The sequence below is a fragment of the Typopeltis vanoorti genome, chromosome 1 (assembly GCF_054136105.1).
Source record: "Typopeltis vanoorti isolate ZY-2024b chromosome 1, IOZ_Tvanoo_1.0, whole genome shotgun sequence".
In the NCBI taxonomy this organism is placed as follows: Eukaryota; Metazoa; Arthropoda; class Arachnida; order Uropygi; family Thelyphonidae; genus Typopeltis; species Typopeltis vanoorti.
Genome location: NC_143549.1, coordinates 182,885,568 through 182,902,546, shown reverse-complemented (window position 1 = coordinate 182,902,546; position 16,979 = coordinate 182,885,568). Strand labels below are relative to the sequence as shown.

Below are 16,979 nucleotides of genomic sequence, written 5' to 3'. Positions count from 1 at the left end.
ATATAATTTTGAAATGAATTGGATTTGAAATAAAATGAATGTAAATTGGATTTTGTGATTTCAACTATTAAGACAGTTGATGAAGTTTTGAGGAGATTGTTGGAAGTTTTTTACTTGGTTGTAGTATAAATTAAAGATACCAAGAAAATATATAATTAGTTTAATCCTTTATCCAAGTGTAGGCGAAAAGTATATGAAAAATATGACTTCTGCATTACTTCAACCTTCTTTATACGAGTTTCCCCAGTACTGAAAATAGTTCAGGCACAAATTTGTTTGCTCATACTTGGATAAAGGATTCAACCAAGTATATAATTTCTTGGTATTTTTAATTTATACTACAAGAAAATGAAAAACTTCCAACAACTTTCTCTAATCCAGAGTATTTTAATAATAAGGTGTGACACCTTTTGGCTACTTGTATATGAAAAATACGACTTTCTGCATTACTTTAACCTTGGTGTCACCTCTGGGTCTGGCTCCCACTGATGAGACATCAATAAAGATCAAATCCAGTCTGGGTGGTGGCCCTTCCCATAATGCATGGCATGATACATGTCTACAAGGAGATGTGCTTTGCATTATGGGATACTAAGATGTGAAATCTTAGTTTCTTTATACGAGTTGCCCCAGTCCTGAAAATAGTTCAGGCACAAACTTGTTTGCTTACACTTGGATAAAGGATCAAACCAAGTATATAATTTCTTGGTATCTTTAATTTTGAGGAGATTCTTCCGAGCCTGACCAAACGATGAAAATATCATCAACACATCTCACCCATAACCTTGGTTTGGTATGGTATTTTTCAATAGCTGATTGTTCAAACTTTGTACCATGTATAGGTTCCTTAGGTGTGAAGAAATTGTTACACCCATTGCTAAGCCTCTGGATTGTTCAAAATAATGGTTTTAGATTTAAAAAAGTGTTTTCTATATATATCATATATTTCTCATATACAAGTAGGCAATGTTTGAAAAATTTAACAGTATCAGGTGGGAAAATGTCTTCTAAAATTGTTTCTTATTTTGTTTATGAAATTCTTAGAGTTTTTTTGTTTTATAACAGACGATGTTTTTTCCTACATGTGGGCTAGTGGGTTGAATACATCCTTGCAGAAGAAATATGTTGGTTAATATCTTGCATCCAGTATGGGTCTTAGTGGAATGTCTACCTTGTAGATTTTTGGAGCACCATAAATACATGGAATAACCAGATGTATTGAAGTAATTTGCTCTTTCACCTCTTTGGGCCAGTTACACCTCTTATTAAATCATTTGTCTTATAATGAATTGGCCAGGTTGGGTCAATATTTAAGGGATGTTTCAGAGAAATCTGTCAAAAAGAACACATCAGAGATGTGAAGAAAAAATTAGCATATAAAGTTGGATTGGGTTTTCATACCACCAACGAAAACCATCAAGTTGATTGGCAACTCACCAAAATACCATACATAGAATTTAATACTTACGTATGCAAATTTAAAGAGGCTAGTGAGATGATACAATTTCTGACCCAATGCAGTAAAAAAACAAGGTTTGGTATTCAATCAACTCTGGGCAGAATACATAAAAGATTCACGTATAGATGAATTAAGCTATGAATCAAAATATATTATATCCTGTAACAATGATGCATGCTCATGATATCTCATTCCTGCATTCAACATCTGTCCTGTGTTGAATGAATTAAAAAAATGATGGTTTGCTATTTAGAAATCTCCATCTTAATATACCATTTTATATTTGTGCTAATTGTATTGATCTGAGAAGAGTACACAACAGTGTTGTATGAAATTAGTCAATAATTTATTAAATTGTTTTACCTTTTTATGTGGTTTTTTGCCAGCATTAATTTAATAATTATGAACAATGTACACTATGTTTCATCATTTATCACAGGACAGTACTGTATACAGTAATTTTAAGTCATAATTTGTAAACTGTATTATTTCACTATGAACTAGGAAAATTAGTTAAAAATAATATATATATGTGTGTGTGTGTGTGTGTTTATGCATATAAAAAAGATCTGAACATTTTATCATTCATTAACATATCCTTATGGTCCATATAGTGATTTCTGAATTATAACCTTTTCGACTTATAATGGGACTGTTAGAATGGAACCTTGACATAAGTTGAGGACTGAATCTACTTAGGTTAAATCAATGTAGAAATCATATATTTCTCATATACAAGTAGCAAAATGGTGTATTACCATATTTTTAAACTACTCCGGATCAGAGATCGTTGTAAAAAAAGGGTTTTTTTTTTTGCTTCATTAACAAGCATGTTATAATAGGCAAGAAATGATACTCGTGTTTTAATGCATTATACCCAAGTGTAAACAAATCATTGAAGTATCATTACTATTATGCTATTTGTATATAGAGGCTATTGATTTCACAGCAATTGCCATAGTATCCCATTATGAAAAGCATACTTCTTTTCAGACATGTATATTGCTATGCATCATGAGAAGGGTCACTACCATACTCAGACAAATAAGGTCCGGGTAGTGACCCTTCCAGTAGTGGAAACCAGATCAGTTAGCGAAAATGCTTTCTGCAACTATCTCTGATCCAGAATTTTTTTAAAATATGGTGATACTCCATTTTGTCAACTTGTAGGTGGGAAATATATGACTTCTGCAGTGCTTCAAGCTTCAATCTCAGTATCTTCCTGGGTCTAGCTCCCACTGAAGAGATTTCAATAAAGGTCAAAATCAGTCTGAGTAGTGACCCTTTTCCATAATGCAATACACACATCTGAAAGGAAGTCTGCATTATGGGATAGTAAGGCAAGTGATGTGAATTCAACAGCCTCTATATATGAGTAACCTAGTTATGAACATGTACATTATAATCATGCACAATCATGCACCTTTGTTTGCTTACTCTTGGGTATGAAATTAAATTAAAAATACAATTTCTTGTGTATTATAATTTACTTGTTTACCAAACAGAAAAATCTTTTACAACTATTGCTAACAGTTTGTTCTAAATCAAACTCAGAATGAAATATATGCAACCTACCTGATGAATCCCTGTGCCAAACTTTTAAGGTTCCATCATTAGATGCTGTGATTATCACAGGAAATGCAGTAAAGGATGGAATGAAGGCACATGCCGGAACTGCTTGATGATGACCTCTGTATTCACATAAGAGACGGCACTGTCGAAGATCCCACAACTTCAATAAAAGAAATCAAATGAAGGTGCAATCAGAGGTTTCTTGGAAGGAAGTAAAAAAATAAAATTAAATTTAGATCGTGTATATATTATTTCACAAAACAACTGGAAACTACATATATGCGAGTCATTGTATGAAGATTATGTGATGATCACTTCATATAGCATGAACAGTATGTATGCATTACATCAATCAAGTAGAAAACTAAACAATCCATGTTTCAATGGGAACAAATTAATCTAGTTAACCTTAGCATCTCAAAACTCTTGTATCATTTCTCTAAAACCCACAAATCTAGTTCAGATAATATAATTAATAGCATAATGGAAATGACATTAGTAAATAGAAATTCAAAAATCAATTGCATGACATTATGCATCCCTTGACCAAGTGCCAAATTGATATTTTGAAGATTAATTTGCCATCTGACATATAATGACGTAACCTACCTATGAAATAATTGAGACCGAGCAGGAGTCTATATTTTCACAGTTTTGTTTCAAAGAATTGAATGCCAAATGGAATAAGTTCTTTTTGACTAAGCACCAAATTGATGTTTTTTCCAAAAACATCAATTTGCCGCTTGTTCAAGTGATGCATAACGCGGCCCAATTCTGTTTCTATTTTAAACTATTCCAATCCTTTGTTACCATTATATGAACATTAATATTATTAAGAATAGGACTCCATGCAGTGAATACATTCATCAGAGACGGTCTCACTCACTGACAATATATTCATCATACTGAATCTTAAATTCATTCACATTATTATCATTTGAAGCCTATTCCAGCAATGCATTCAACACATACATGTACCCCCCCCCACACACACACACACATACAGTGACTAAATCTGTGCCCAGTTCAGATGTGATCTGATCACATAGTATAACCACTTCCTTATCTCCACTTGTTAGTGTTCTCTGAAATGCAATGTGCAATCTTTTGAACTAACTCATTGCAATTTGTCCTTGGAACTTCATGTCTCTGTTGAATTCGGTCCCTCCTGATCCTTAATATCATACAACAAATAATACAGTATGTAGCCTTACACTTTTGCATATATTAACATTAAATTAACAATGAACAGCCTCTTGTTCATTATATTATTTGTCCAAGCCAAAAATCTTTTGAATCATTCTGAAGGTATTTCACATTATAGCAAATAAATATTCTTCTTGATATACATGAAGGGTGTACTTGATGATATCAAGTACATTTGATGTACTCGATATCATCCAGTGATATCAAGTACATCAAATAAGTTTATTTGATATCAAGTACATCAAATAAACCTCTCACTGAACCTATTCAGTGAGAGGTTTCTCACTGAATAGGTTCAGTGAGTAACCTCATCTCATTCTCACAGATGCTCAATTTGGCTGAGTGTGATGACACCACAGGTCAATAAAGTATGGCAAACCTGTCTTCATGATCTGTCTTATGGCATGACAAGTATTACATACCTGGACATAACCATTACCAGATGGATAAGCTAAGAGCATCCCACAGTCTACCTGAACCTTGTTTCCTGGTTGAAAACTAGGTTCAAGTAGGCTGTGGCATTTAGCTATCACACCACTGGTATCAGGATATGTAATGCAAAGAAAACATTGTCCATACCATCACCAGTATGCAGCAGTGCAACCTGGCATGATGAAGTCACCGATTCATAATGATTAAGAAAATGAGCATAGACAGTGTTACCATGCTCTGTAATTCACTTTCACACCATTACATTCTCATCGTTTAATGATATCAACCACTTCTTATGATAACACCTCATTAGAAATGTATATCACTGCTCATTTCAAACATTACATACATCTTAATCATTTGGCAAGCAATTACGTTTAAACTTTGCTATATCACATGGTTTTCCACTGATAAACACTATTAAAAGAATAACAATGTCCACAATTTATACAATATATTGCTACACAGCTACATACACATATGCATGCGTGCACACACACACACACACACACACACACACACACACACACACACACACACACACACACACACACACACACACACACAACTATTCAGACCTCAATAAAATATTTTCTTAACTATCACTGATACATACTGATGCTTCACAGCCATTTCCTGACACACCACTACTGCTTGTAATGCAATATATATCATCGCAACTGATATCACAGCACATCTGTATATCTTGTTTTTTACCAACTAGCATGGCTACTTCCATTGTTCGGGTGTCCCAAATTCTATAATAAAAAATATATATATAAAATTATGTCAAACAAATGATGAACTAATACACTATTCATTATTCAATATTCACTATTCACCAATATTTTATTGCACAATAAGAGGTACAAAGGAATAATAACAAACTTATTTATATAAATTTTTTATGTAACACTGATATTTCTATTACATGTCTTTCAAAGTGAAAAGTACCATAACAGTTACAGAAAGCTAACACAATTAACTGAATTATATAAACTAACAATATGAATGGTATGTTAATGCATGACATTTAACTATATACTGTAAAGCTCAAAAGTCAAAAGAGTCCTATGATCTTCAAAATAAATGAAACAACATAAGTTATTATTTTATTAATGTTATTATTTTTCAGAACTTCCAGGGAGTTACAAGACTCATTGTGGGAGGCTAATCTTAGACAACAAAAAGTAAATAATACTACTCCTTAATCTCTTTCATCATCTGCACATTCACTACTCTATCAGGCAATGCATTATACTCTATCAGGCAATCCATGTGAAAAAAAAAAGCCACTTCTCACCCTCTTACTTACCATCTTCTTTTGCAACTTTCAGGGATAGCCTCCTTGTCCCTTCCCATTGTTCTACTATATGAAAAATCTCACCAGTGTCAATTTTATAAATACCTCTCAACAGTATATCATGTTATCCCTTAATCTTCTATCTACTTGACTCTGCAGTTTGTATGACTTCAGTCTATCCTCATAACCAACAACACTGTACAACCCTAATATCATTTTTGTTATCTACCTCTGTACCCATCCCAAGAGTACTACATTCCTTTCAAATTCTGGTAACCAGATTCAAACACGCTAATCCAGATATGATCTGATCAAGGCTTTATATAATGGAATCGCCACTGTTTTATATCTTCTGGTCAACATCTTCTGCAATATTGCAGCAAATCCTCTGGGTTGTCAACAATCTTTGCAATAGGTTCAGTGAACTACAATTTCTATTATATAATCAGCCTAAGATCATTTGTTTCTTCCATTTCTTTCAGTAGAACTCAACCATATGAATACAAAGCATCCCATCTATGAACCCCATATTTTTTTTCTAAACCTTAGATTTAGCTATATTAAACTGAAATCCCCATTCATTTCCCACCTTTCCAGCTTATCCTAATCTTCTCGAAGAGTGACAACACCAGCACTATGTCTGCGCGGTTAGCCAAGTGGCTATGCACTTTGCAACCAAATGCCTGGGGAAGGAATGTCCTAGGTTCGATTCCCATTGACGACATGAGGAGCTTAAGGATCTTCCTCAGGCATAGCCAAGTTAGCCGGTCTTGGGTATAGACAGCAGAGTTTTCCCCCGGGGGGGGGGGGTTTCATCCTGCAAGCAGGCAAACTGGTCCCGTGAACACACACAGATACAGTCAGGAATACTTAAGACAATCCCTTCAGCCATAGGGCTGAAATGTCAGCTATGCCAGTCTCGAGCCCAGATAAAAATGGGGGGATTGAGGTGGTGCCATATTTCCTCATAAAAGGGGCTCATGGCCATTCAATCACCATATGAAATGAAGGAATAAAGCCAGCACTATCAGTAATAACCCTCCCAAACTTCATATCATGAATGTCCCTGCAAACAACTGAATATCTCCCTGTAATCCAGTGACAATATCATTGACATACCTAGGATGTATGATCACATATGAAAATGATATAAACGTAAAAATTGCAAAATATTTAAAAATAACAGGTGTAATCAACTCTATATTTAAACCAAACCTAGTTCAAAAGCAAACCAGGCTAAAAGTATACAATACAATACAATATGGAAGTGAAATCTGGACAATAAAACAAAAAGACAAACAAAGATTAACAACAGCAGAAATGAAGTTTATGAGAAAAACTGCAAAGTATACCCTATTTGATCACAAAAGAAACGAAGATATTATGAAAGAATTAAACCAAGAACCAGTAATAGAAAAAATTAAAAAATATAAACATAAATGGATGGAACATGTCCAAAGAATGAAAACAGAAAGATTACCAAAACAAGCCTTAAAGTACAAGCCACTAGGAAAAAGAAAACCAGGACGTCCTCTTAAACGATTCAACGATGACTTCTAAGGCTGGAACAGGCCATGCTAGGCCTAAATCCTTGATACGTATGATGATGATGACCGCATCTTGTGAAATTCCACTTATAAGTTTCCAACTCCATGATATAGCTCGTCATATATAACTCTCTGATACCTATCAGACAGCCAATTTCCAATCTAATTCACTAACTTGACATCTAACATCATGTGCTGCAACATATGTAACAACATATCACGTGGCATAATATCATGTTATGTCACATGTTATATCATGTTGCAGAATATGCCTTTTCCCTCATCAATCACCCTTGTTACTTTTAATATAAATAGCAAGGAGATTACTGAAACGAGATTCATGGTACCTTTCACATATAATATTACACTCATCTGCCTAATTTTGCATACAACCTGTCACTAATTTCCAAAAACATCTTAACAGCCACAAAAGAAATAACTGGCCTAGAGTTTGATGCCTCCATTCTATGTTACTCATGTGCAATGGCACTATCTTATCCTTCATCCTCTTTGGACATATTCACAGTAGCTAGATTTTCACTGAAGAGTCAGGCCAATGGAGCTGCCAGTTCATTAGGACATTCTCTTAAAATATGGTGGAATCCCATTCGATTCCACTGGATTATTGAATTCCAGAGTACTTAGTATTCAAAATGCATTCTCTCCTTCTCCTCCTCTTCAACACTCCCCTATCCTTCCAGGAATAAAATCTGCTTTTGTAGGGTGAAATACACCAATAAAGTGATCATTAAGTATCTCCATTATATCCTTTGCATGTCACTTGATCTCCATTTTTAATTAATGGGATCATTTGTCCACAATTGTTACTCTCAACTGTCCACATAGTGAAAGTTTTCATAGATTGCAGTGATAGTTTCTTCTCTTATTCTATTTTTGTCTTCCTTACTATGCTTGTCACTTGCCTTGGTTGAGTTTTTATATTTCCTCATGCAACTACTCTAAACCTCTCTCTTTCTCTCTATAACTTATTCAATGACCACCTTTTCATCTACAATTCCTGTTTTTTCTATACCAAATCCTGTTATCTTTTCACTTAAGGAATGGAGTTTGCCATTGCCACTGATAAATATTTCTTAACTAGCTCCTATGCCCTACTGGTATCAATTCTTCCAGTTATGGAATTGTCTCTAGCTGATGTCTATGGATATTCTAGTTATCTGCCTTATAATTGCACATAAATTCCTTCCTATGATATTTCTACATGTATGTTTATCCTTCAGGTCAAGACTACATGGTCACTCTCGCACATCTGGGGACACATCAATCAAATCTTCTGATGCTAAAACTTAGTCAAAAATTTCTGAACCTTCTTCTTTCTACATGTTACCTCAGACAACATTTGTCCTTTGCAACATCAACATACTACTGTATGTTGATGTTGCTTCCTCTGTCCAATTTCTATTCTGGTTTTTCCCTTCAGTCATTTTCTGGCTATAGGTGATTTTGTAGGCATTTCCCACAAAGTATTTCTAGTGAGATTTTTACAGGGTAGTTCACCATTGCTTTCCCCAACCCCCAATTTTTATCTGGGCTCAGGACAGGCACATGGCTGGGACGTATTCATGACTGTAATCCACATGTGTTCATTGGGCCAGTTTGCCTGTTCTGGGGGATGAAAAACCTGAGTTTCCAGGTGAAACCCCCTCTACCTCCAATTTCTATTGCTATACTTAAAATCTCCAATAATGATCATTTGCTAAACTTATCTGCCTAAATATTTCCTCCTCATCACCTTCTGGGTTTCCTAGCCTGTTGCAACATCTCATTTAATATACTGTTGTGCCCACCTCAAACTCACCATACATTTTCAAAACCATTAGTACCATTTCCTTCCAAATTCTCTACTCTGAGAGGACAAACTCATCATTTTTCATAGGTTACACCTGAACATCTTGTTCAATCTTCTTATCCTGCTGAAATATGCTACTTCCATCTTGTCAAGACCACCTTCTCTCAACCACATTTCACTAATTCCAATAACCATATAAAGATTCCTCTCATCATGACAAGAATTGAACTTAGGTATTTTTCAATCGAAGGGCACAATGTTCAGTTATTTTTCCAATTGTGCTATGGAGAAGCTAAATTATCTATACATCCATGCCCTTAATATATGAAACTTCACAATGAGTTTGCCATTAAATTGGTATGACCCTTCATTTTATAAAGAACAAGAGAACTAATGTGTTATCAAGAGAATTAATTAATTACATATTTTACTTTGGGAGCATGAATGTATAATTTTTTTTTTTAATTCAAGAAGACAAATATTATCACATATCACTTTTAAAATTTCTTTGTTTCATCAAATAGTAGTATAGGAAATAAGGCAAAGACTAGTATTTCAATGACATGGGAATTTTGTTAAAATGATTTACATCATGAAATGATTTATGTAATTTTACCATCATTTTCTTGAATATAATTATTCAGAAGTGCACACATAGTCTTCAACTAGTTTTGTAAAATGATAATGGTCTTCAAAATCTCTTTATGATGCAGAAAAAGTGGAGTTCTGAAATACACAAATGTCCTATAATTAAAAGCATTTCATCTTCTGAATTAGTTCAGTATAACAAAATATCACATATGGATGAGTGTCTTAAGTACACAGAAAAATAGTGAAAGGTTACAAAAATAAATAAACATTCTTAAATTTAGTGTCCTTACTCCCTAACCACCCTATCACAGTTTTGTAAAAAATTAATATTCTATCTACAGAACCAGAAAGAAACTACATTTTCAAATATATTTCTTACTTTGCATTTGTTTTTCAAATATGTGGATGATTACAATATTGTTTCAATTTTCTCACAAATAATTTTCCCATGATGAATAATGATCCAAGAATTGTCCATGAAGAATTGTGTGAACACAGGTGAGAGAGAAGTCATGCATGAGAGGGTGGCATGGATACGACTGGTTACAGACCAAGGAATGAATTGCTATGCTTATTTATGAATGTCAGGAGTATCAGAAATAAGGAATATAAACTTGCTGCATTGATTGAGCTTACTCCTCCTGCAAATAATAAGTGAAGCATTGTTGGATAAGGATGATATCCTAATGGGAACAGAAATAGTATACGATGTTTTTTGTGAAGACAGGAAAGACAAGAAGGGGAGGAGTGCTGCTGACAATAGTGAGGGAATTATGATCAGCATAAGGTTGAGATACAAGGGGAAAATAGTGGCTGTTTAAAAGCATTAAAAAACTGAGTTTAAAAACTGAGTGTATATTGAAGAAAAGCTTAAATAAGGTATAAAATATATGAATGAAAGGATTGAGCACAACATCTGAAAGAAGACAACACTCTGGAGGCAACATAAGATGAATGTTGGTAATAATCAGTTGCATGATGAGAACAAATGGCAGACCAGGAAGGTTTGAGTTGTGAGTTAACTTAGTGAGTTCTTTTGATATGTGCCAAGTAGAAGAAAGAATGATTATGGCAGGATCATGGAGAGGATATAGTTGAAGTATTCAATGAACAGTTTATCAGGATATTTCATCCTTGTGAAGACAATATCCTGAGAAGATGGAGCGTGGAGGAAGGACTGATGGTGAGTGAACAGGAAGTATGTAAAGAATTAAGTAAACTTGATATTAATAAGGCAGTAGGACTTGAATATATATCACCATGTATTTGGAATGAATGCTCTAGAGCAAGTCCCAAAGGAGTAGAAAGAGAGAATAATTGTTACACTTCAAAAATTGGGGAGGGAAGTTTAAGATAGGCTACAAATTATAAGCCAATTTTAATGGCCAGAGTTGTTGTTAAAGTACCGGAGAGCTGGTGACAACTAAGATTTAGAATTGGGTTGATAATAGTAGTATTCTCCATGAAAGTTAGTATGGATTGTTAGGGAGAGATCATGTTTTAGCAAGCTGCTTATGTACTATAACAAGATGATGAATTCAATGGATAAGGGAGATGCATATAGAATGGTATACTTGGATTTTTCAAAGGCTTTTTGTAACTAAATTGAAATGGATGGATTTGATAAGAAACTAGTGAGTTGGATATGTAACTAGCTATCAAAGAGGTATCAGCAGGCTGTGCAAGGGGGATTGGTATCCCAAAAGAGGAAGATCACTAGCAGAGTACTGCAAGGATCTGTCTTGGGGCCATTTTTGTTTAGCTTTTATACTAATGATATTGGGAGGCTTAACTGGAGATATAGAGTTGTTTGCCAATGATGCAAAGTTGAGAAGAATGATTAGGAGCAAGGCAGAGCAGATGTGGCTTTTCAAAAGGATCTCAACAGACTATGTCGGTGAGGAAGTGTTTAATGTTGCAAATGGAGAAATTTTGAAGGATGTAGAAGAGACGAAAGATCCAGGAATGATAGTGGAAGCTTCAAGTTTAGAAATCACACTGTAAAAATTATAAAATCACAATGGATTATGGTAATGATGAGGAGAACTTTGATATGTAGAAGCAAAGAGGTTATGGTTTCCTTGTATCAGACCTTGATATTGAATGATAGAAGGAATGCAACTTGAGCCTTGTGAACAGAAGGGGGGGGGTATGATTGAGAAATATAAGTTGGTAAGGAGTTGTTACCAGATTTATGCAGAGATTTTTCAGAGTAGAGGGAGATAAGGACAGAACAAAAGGTCATCCCTGAAAGCTGCATAAGGAAGGTGTGAGCAAGGGAGTGAGGAGTAGCTTCTTTGCATGGATAGTGGGTAACGAGTGAAATGCATTGCATGAATGTGCGATGAGTGCAGAAACTATGAATGGGTTTAAGGCACATCATGATCTTTTTGCATAAGAGTATGGACCTCCTGTGATGTTTTTTGACTACATGGAAGTCTGATGTTAATAATAATAATAATAATTAGTTTATTGGATATGCCCTCCCCTCAATTTACTAAACTGCCAATGTCAGCTGCTGTTTTTTTTTTTTTAAATGTTCATCGTGAATGCAAATATGCACATCTAAAGTTTATAGGATACGTGTAATTTACTCCACCTCAGCAACTTATCGGGCACATATATAACATTACAATTGTAAATTATTAGTAATTCACTTGCCTGTAATGAAAGTATTTCTCTTCACATCTGTTTTTTTCTCCCCTTATATTTGCCATCATCAGTGTTGGTTCACATATTCATATCTTTTAATAATTCAAATATACTAACCAAATATAGCATTCTGCTTAATTATTGTTTTCTAATGTATCCTGAAACAAAAAAATTCCTTCTTTCCCTCTCTATGTAGAGTTGTCCATTGATAAGCAAACCAAAGTCCAAGAGGAAACATCTCACTCCACCACAAGATCAAGGTCGCTCTGAGAGTTTTCTTCTCACTATGACATGAACGTGTTAAAACAGCATTATGCTTATGAAGTTTCAATTGGACCTTTTTATTAATTTGTTACAGTGAGTGAGTTTGTTATAGTAGATTTTGCTACAGGAAAAATTGACTGTATATGCTGAAACACTTTATAAAACAGCACAATTTAGGATTAAAATGCATGCAATATGAATCTTAATATAATTATTATTATACCCAAGAATTAAGTCACTTAGAATTAGGAATAAAGCTATCAGTCACAAATAAACAAAACTCAGTTAAAGTGTCACTAAAAAACACACGTACTAACCACAGTGATAAGTTTTAATACGTAAATATTTCATCCCAAGTATCTTGGGACATCCTCAGTACAGTAATTCAAGCAATACTAGGAATAACATACAGTTAGGGCGCATGATTACAATGGAATCTCAATATGCGTGCAGTAACGTGTTATAGAACTATATTAAAATATAATTGAACAAAAAAAAAAAATATATATATATATATATATATAGTAACATATATAAAGAGATTATTTTACACAATTTTGTATGACAATTTCCCATACTTTAGGAATAGGAAGAATGTCGTTGTGGTTTAAATTTGGTCTGTGTAGTAGGGCTTTAGCACTTTCTTTATATAAACATACATTTATATAAAGATCTATGTAAAAGTGATGAATTCACCACAGGTTTCATTATATAAAAAAATCAGTTAAAGTGTGATTAATGAGTTTAAAATGACTTCCTGAGATCACAATCCTTGAGATTATTTTAAACACTAATTTATGGCAAATCATATTTATTAGTATATTAATGGATATTATAAAAGAAAATATGTAAAAAAATAAAAGATTTAAAAACAGTCCAAGTCAATATGCATATAATATTGGAGGAAAAAAAGTTTGAAAACAAGAACCAAAGGAAAGTGGCATTAAACCTGATACATCAGAGATATTCAGCTCAGTTGCTATGTATGCAGATGACATTATACTCTGAAATAAATCTGGTATAGGATTATTTAAGGAAATTGATTTGAAAGTCAGCAATAAAAAGGGAAAAACTATGAAAATGCAGGAACATGGAAATCAGGCACAATTTTTAGTGAAGATGACAAATTAAATTCAGAATTAGATAACAGAAACTGGTATGGATATTAATTAGATACAGAAACACGTATACATTTATTTGAATAAATGTATACGTGATAATAGAGAAATTAATCAAAATACTAACCTAGCAGTATACTAGATGGTGTTCAAAGCAATTTTAACTGATAGTTATAAGAGCTAGGATAGAAATAAAACAATTGTTAAAAGACTACAGACAACAGTTATGAAAATTCAGGGAAAAATTAGGGGGAGTCAATGGATGATAAACTAAATTTGGAAATAGATAACAGAATAGGAAAATCAGGTATGGCAGCAGAGCCAACTAAATAAATTTATATGGGATATGAGAAAGAAATTACTCAAAACACAAAAACTAACAAGACAGTGTTCAAACAAATTTTGACTTATGGATATGAAAGTTGGGCAAGAAATAAAACAGTTGATCAAAGACAAGAAACCACAGATATGAAAGTAGTAAGAAAAATTAAGGGAGTGAACAGATGGCCTCAATGGCAGAAACAAAAAAAAAGAAGATATTTGAAAGGAAATTGACAAAGTTTCATAAATGTGTAAGCAGAGCTAATCTCAGGTATGGTCTAAATAGAATGGGAAACAGGTGCTTAATGACAGGATAACTGAAGAAAGGTCTAAAGGAGAACCAAAATATAGGTGGATGAATGTTACTAAAACAGAGAGAGAGAGAGAGAGAGGTAATGGTTAAATAAAAGGATATAAAAATAAAAACCACAAAAAATTTGTTTTTTAAATACAACTAATTAATATCTAACCTGATAATTTTATCTTCACTCGTCTGAAGAACAGTAGGTGCTGTATGTAGCCACTTCATGTCAGTTACCTGTAAAATAACTTCATATGTAAAAATGCTTAATTCTTATGCAAAAATAAATAAAACTTCCAGTGCATTCAGCATACATAAAATGAGCATTTTGAAAGTTATAATCCAATCGATAAATTTAAAAATAAAGCTCACATAATTTTATTTTACAATTATTTTGCTTTTATTTTCTTTGCTATCCTTCTTGCCTACTGATGCCATATCTTAGCACAAACATCAACCATTTCCTTAACTATATTATTATTAATGATTTTATTAGTTATTATGATTGAGTGTAATGTGGTTTGCATTTTGAAATACTTTTCTGATATGTCGCTGTGTGTGTGTGTGTGTGTGTGTGTGTGTGTGTGCATGCACATTGTGTTGTATAATTTTTTTCTGCTGGTTATGGTAGCCACCATATTTCCATTTACTGACACATTATTGCCTAACCCATAAATGCCATTTAAATATTAAATTTTGTGCAATACCATACAAGGGTTTTGTAGCATGCTGCACCTGTGGCATGTATACTTCTCATCAGTTAAAATTGTGGGAGGTAAGAGACATTTTTATTTGTAGAGGGACCTGTGGCATAGCATAATTATTAAAAAACAACAAGTAAGTCCACAGTAATAACTTTAATTAATAAATAAGGTAGATATTTCGTACTAAAAATAATAGTACATCTTCAGTGTTACAAACAGATAGGAATAGAATACAAGTAACGAATATTCGGTGGATCACCTATTAAAATACAATGTTGTCGCGAGCTAGGAAATGAAAGAAATTAATAAATAATAAATATTTAAGATAATTAGTTTTTTAATGATTCCATAAAATAAAAGTCTCTCAGATCTTTGAGAGAGAGAGAGAGAGAGAGAGAGGCAATCATTTCGATTTAAATTTGGTCGGTGTAAAAAAAGCTTCACAACTTTCTTTAAAGAGGCGTTCATATTTGAACCTGCATCTATGAAGTAGAATAGCTTTATCCCACTGGATATTATGGGTAGTGGTAATACTGTTGTGCTAGACCAGACTTCTGTCGTTTGTTGTAATCAATATAATATCGATTCTTTAGTTCTTTTTTCCACAGAACGGCCAGTTTGTCCAAAATAAGAAACATCGCATTCACAAGGAATTTTGTAAACGCCAGCCAAAGACAGAGATGACAGTTTATCTTTTGTAGAAGGCAATAAGGAAGAAATTTTGTTGATAGGAATATAAGTGGGAATCAATTGGTACTTTTTAAAAATTCTACCTATAGGTTCTGAGATTCCTGGAATGTAGGGGATTGGAACTCTGCGAACTGTTGAAGAAACCTTAGGTATTGGAACATAAGATTCAATTATCTGTTGGATGGGTGGTAATTATTAGATACCATTAACTTTTTAATGATGGAAAGTTCTTGTTGTAAGATTTCTGGAGAAGAGCAAACTTTATGTGCACTATTAGAGATTTAAGAATGCCAAATTTTTGAGATATATGGTGAGCAGACATTTTATGAATGTATCCGCCAGTAAATGTGGGCTTTCGAAAGACGCTTGTAGATAAGATACCAGAAGTTCGAGTAAGCAGGATGTCCAAAAATGATAAAGTACCAGAATTTTCCTTTTCCATGGTGAATTGGATACGAGGATAAAGGTCTTCAGTTGATGAGGTCATCAGTTGGAAGCCAAATTATGTGGATAAATTACGCACCTACTTTGGAAGATCTCCTCATCTATATGGTTGCCCGAAAATCCATAAAGAAGGATATCCATTACAATCAATTGTGAATTGCATTGATTCTCCTACTTACCGAATTGCAAAAGTCTTGTCTCGTTCTTTAAGTGCTCTCACTGGACATTCAAGATCCTACATAAAAAAAAATTCAACAGATTTCCTGGAAAAAATCAAGGATTTAAAAATCAAAGAGTCTGAGTTGTTAGTCAGTTTTGACATTGTATCTCTGTTTACCAATATCCCATTAGCCAACAGAGTCAATTTATTATATGAAAATTACCCTCCAGATATCGCAAAAATTTTCGAATTTGTTATCCATTCAGGTTATTTTAGTTGGAAAAACAAGTTATACAAACAAGTTGAAGGTAACTGCCATGGGTAGTCCTTTGTCTCCACCTTTGGCTAACTATTTTTTGGAACAATTCGAAGAGACTATGTTTTCATCCATTCACCCTCAACCAT

General features: G+C 33.6%; 1 protein-coding gene across 1 annotated transcript in view; it reads right to left on the bottom strand.

The window, feature by feature from the left end:
- Positions 1-16,979, bottom strand: part of LOC150110690 (WD repeat-containing protein 31-like) — a 191,808-nt gene that overhangs the window by 29,585 nt on the left and 145,244 nt on the right. The window contains exons 6-8 of the mRNA XM_090405079.1: positions 14,746-14,813; positions 5,286-5,427; positions 3,035-3,191 (exon numbers count right to left, since the gene is read on the bottom strand). Of these exons, the coding sequence (XP_090261205.1) occupies positions 3,035-3,191; positions 5,286-5,427; positions 14,746-14,813 (367 nt within the window). The remainder of the gene's footprint in view (positions 1-3,034; positions 3,192-5,285; positions 5,428-14,745; positions 14,814-16,979) is intronic.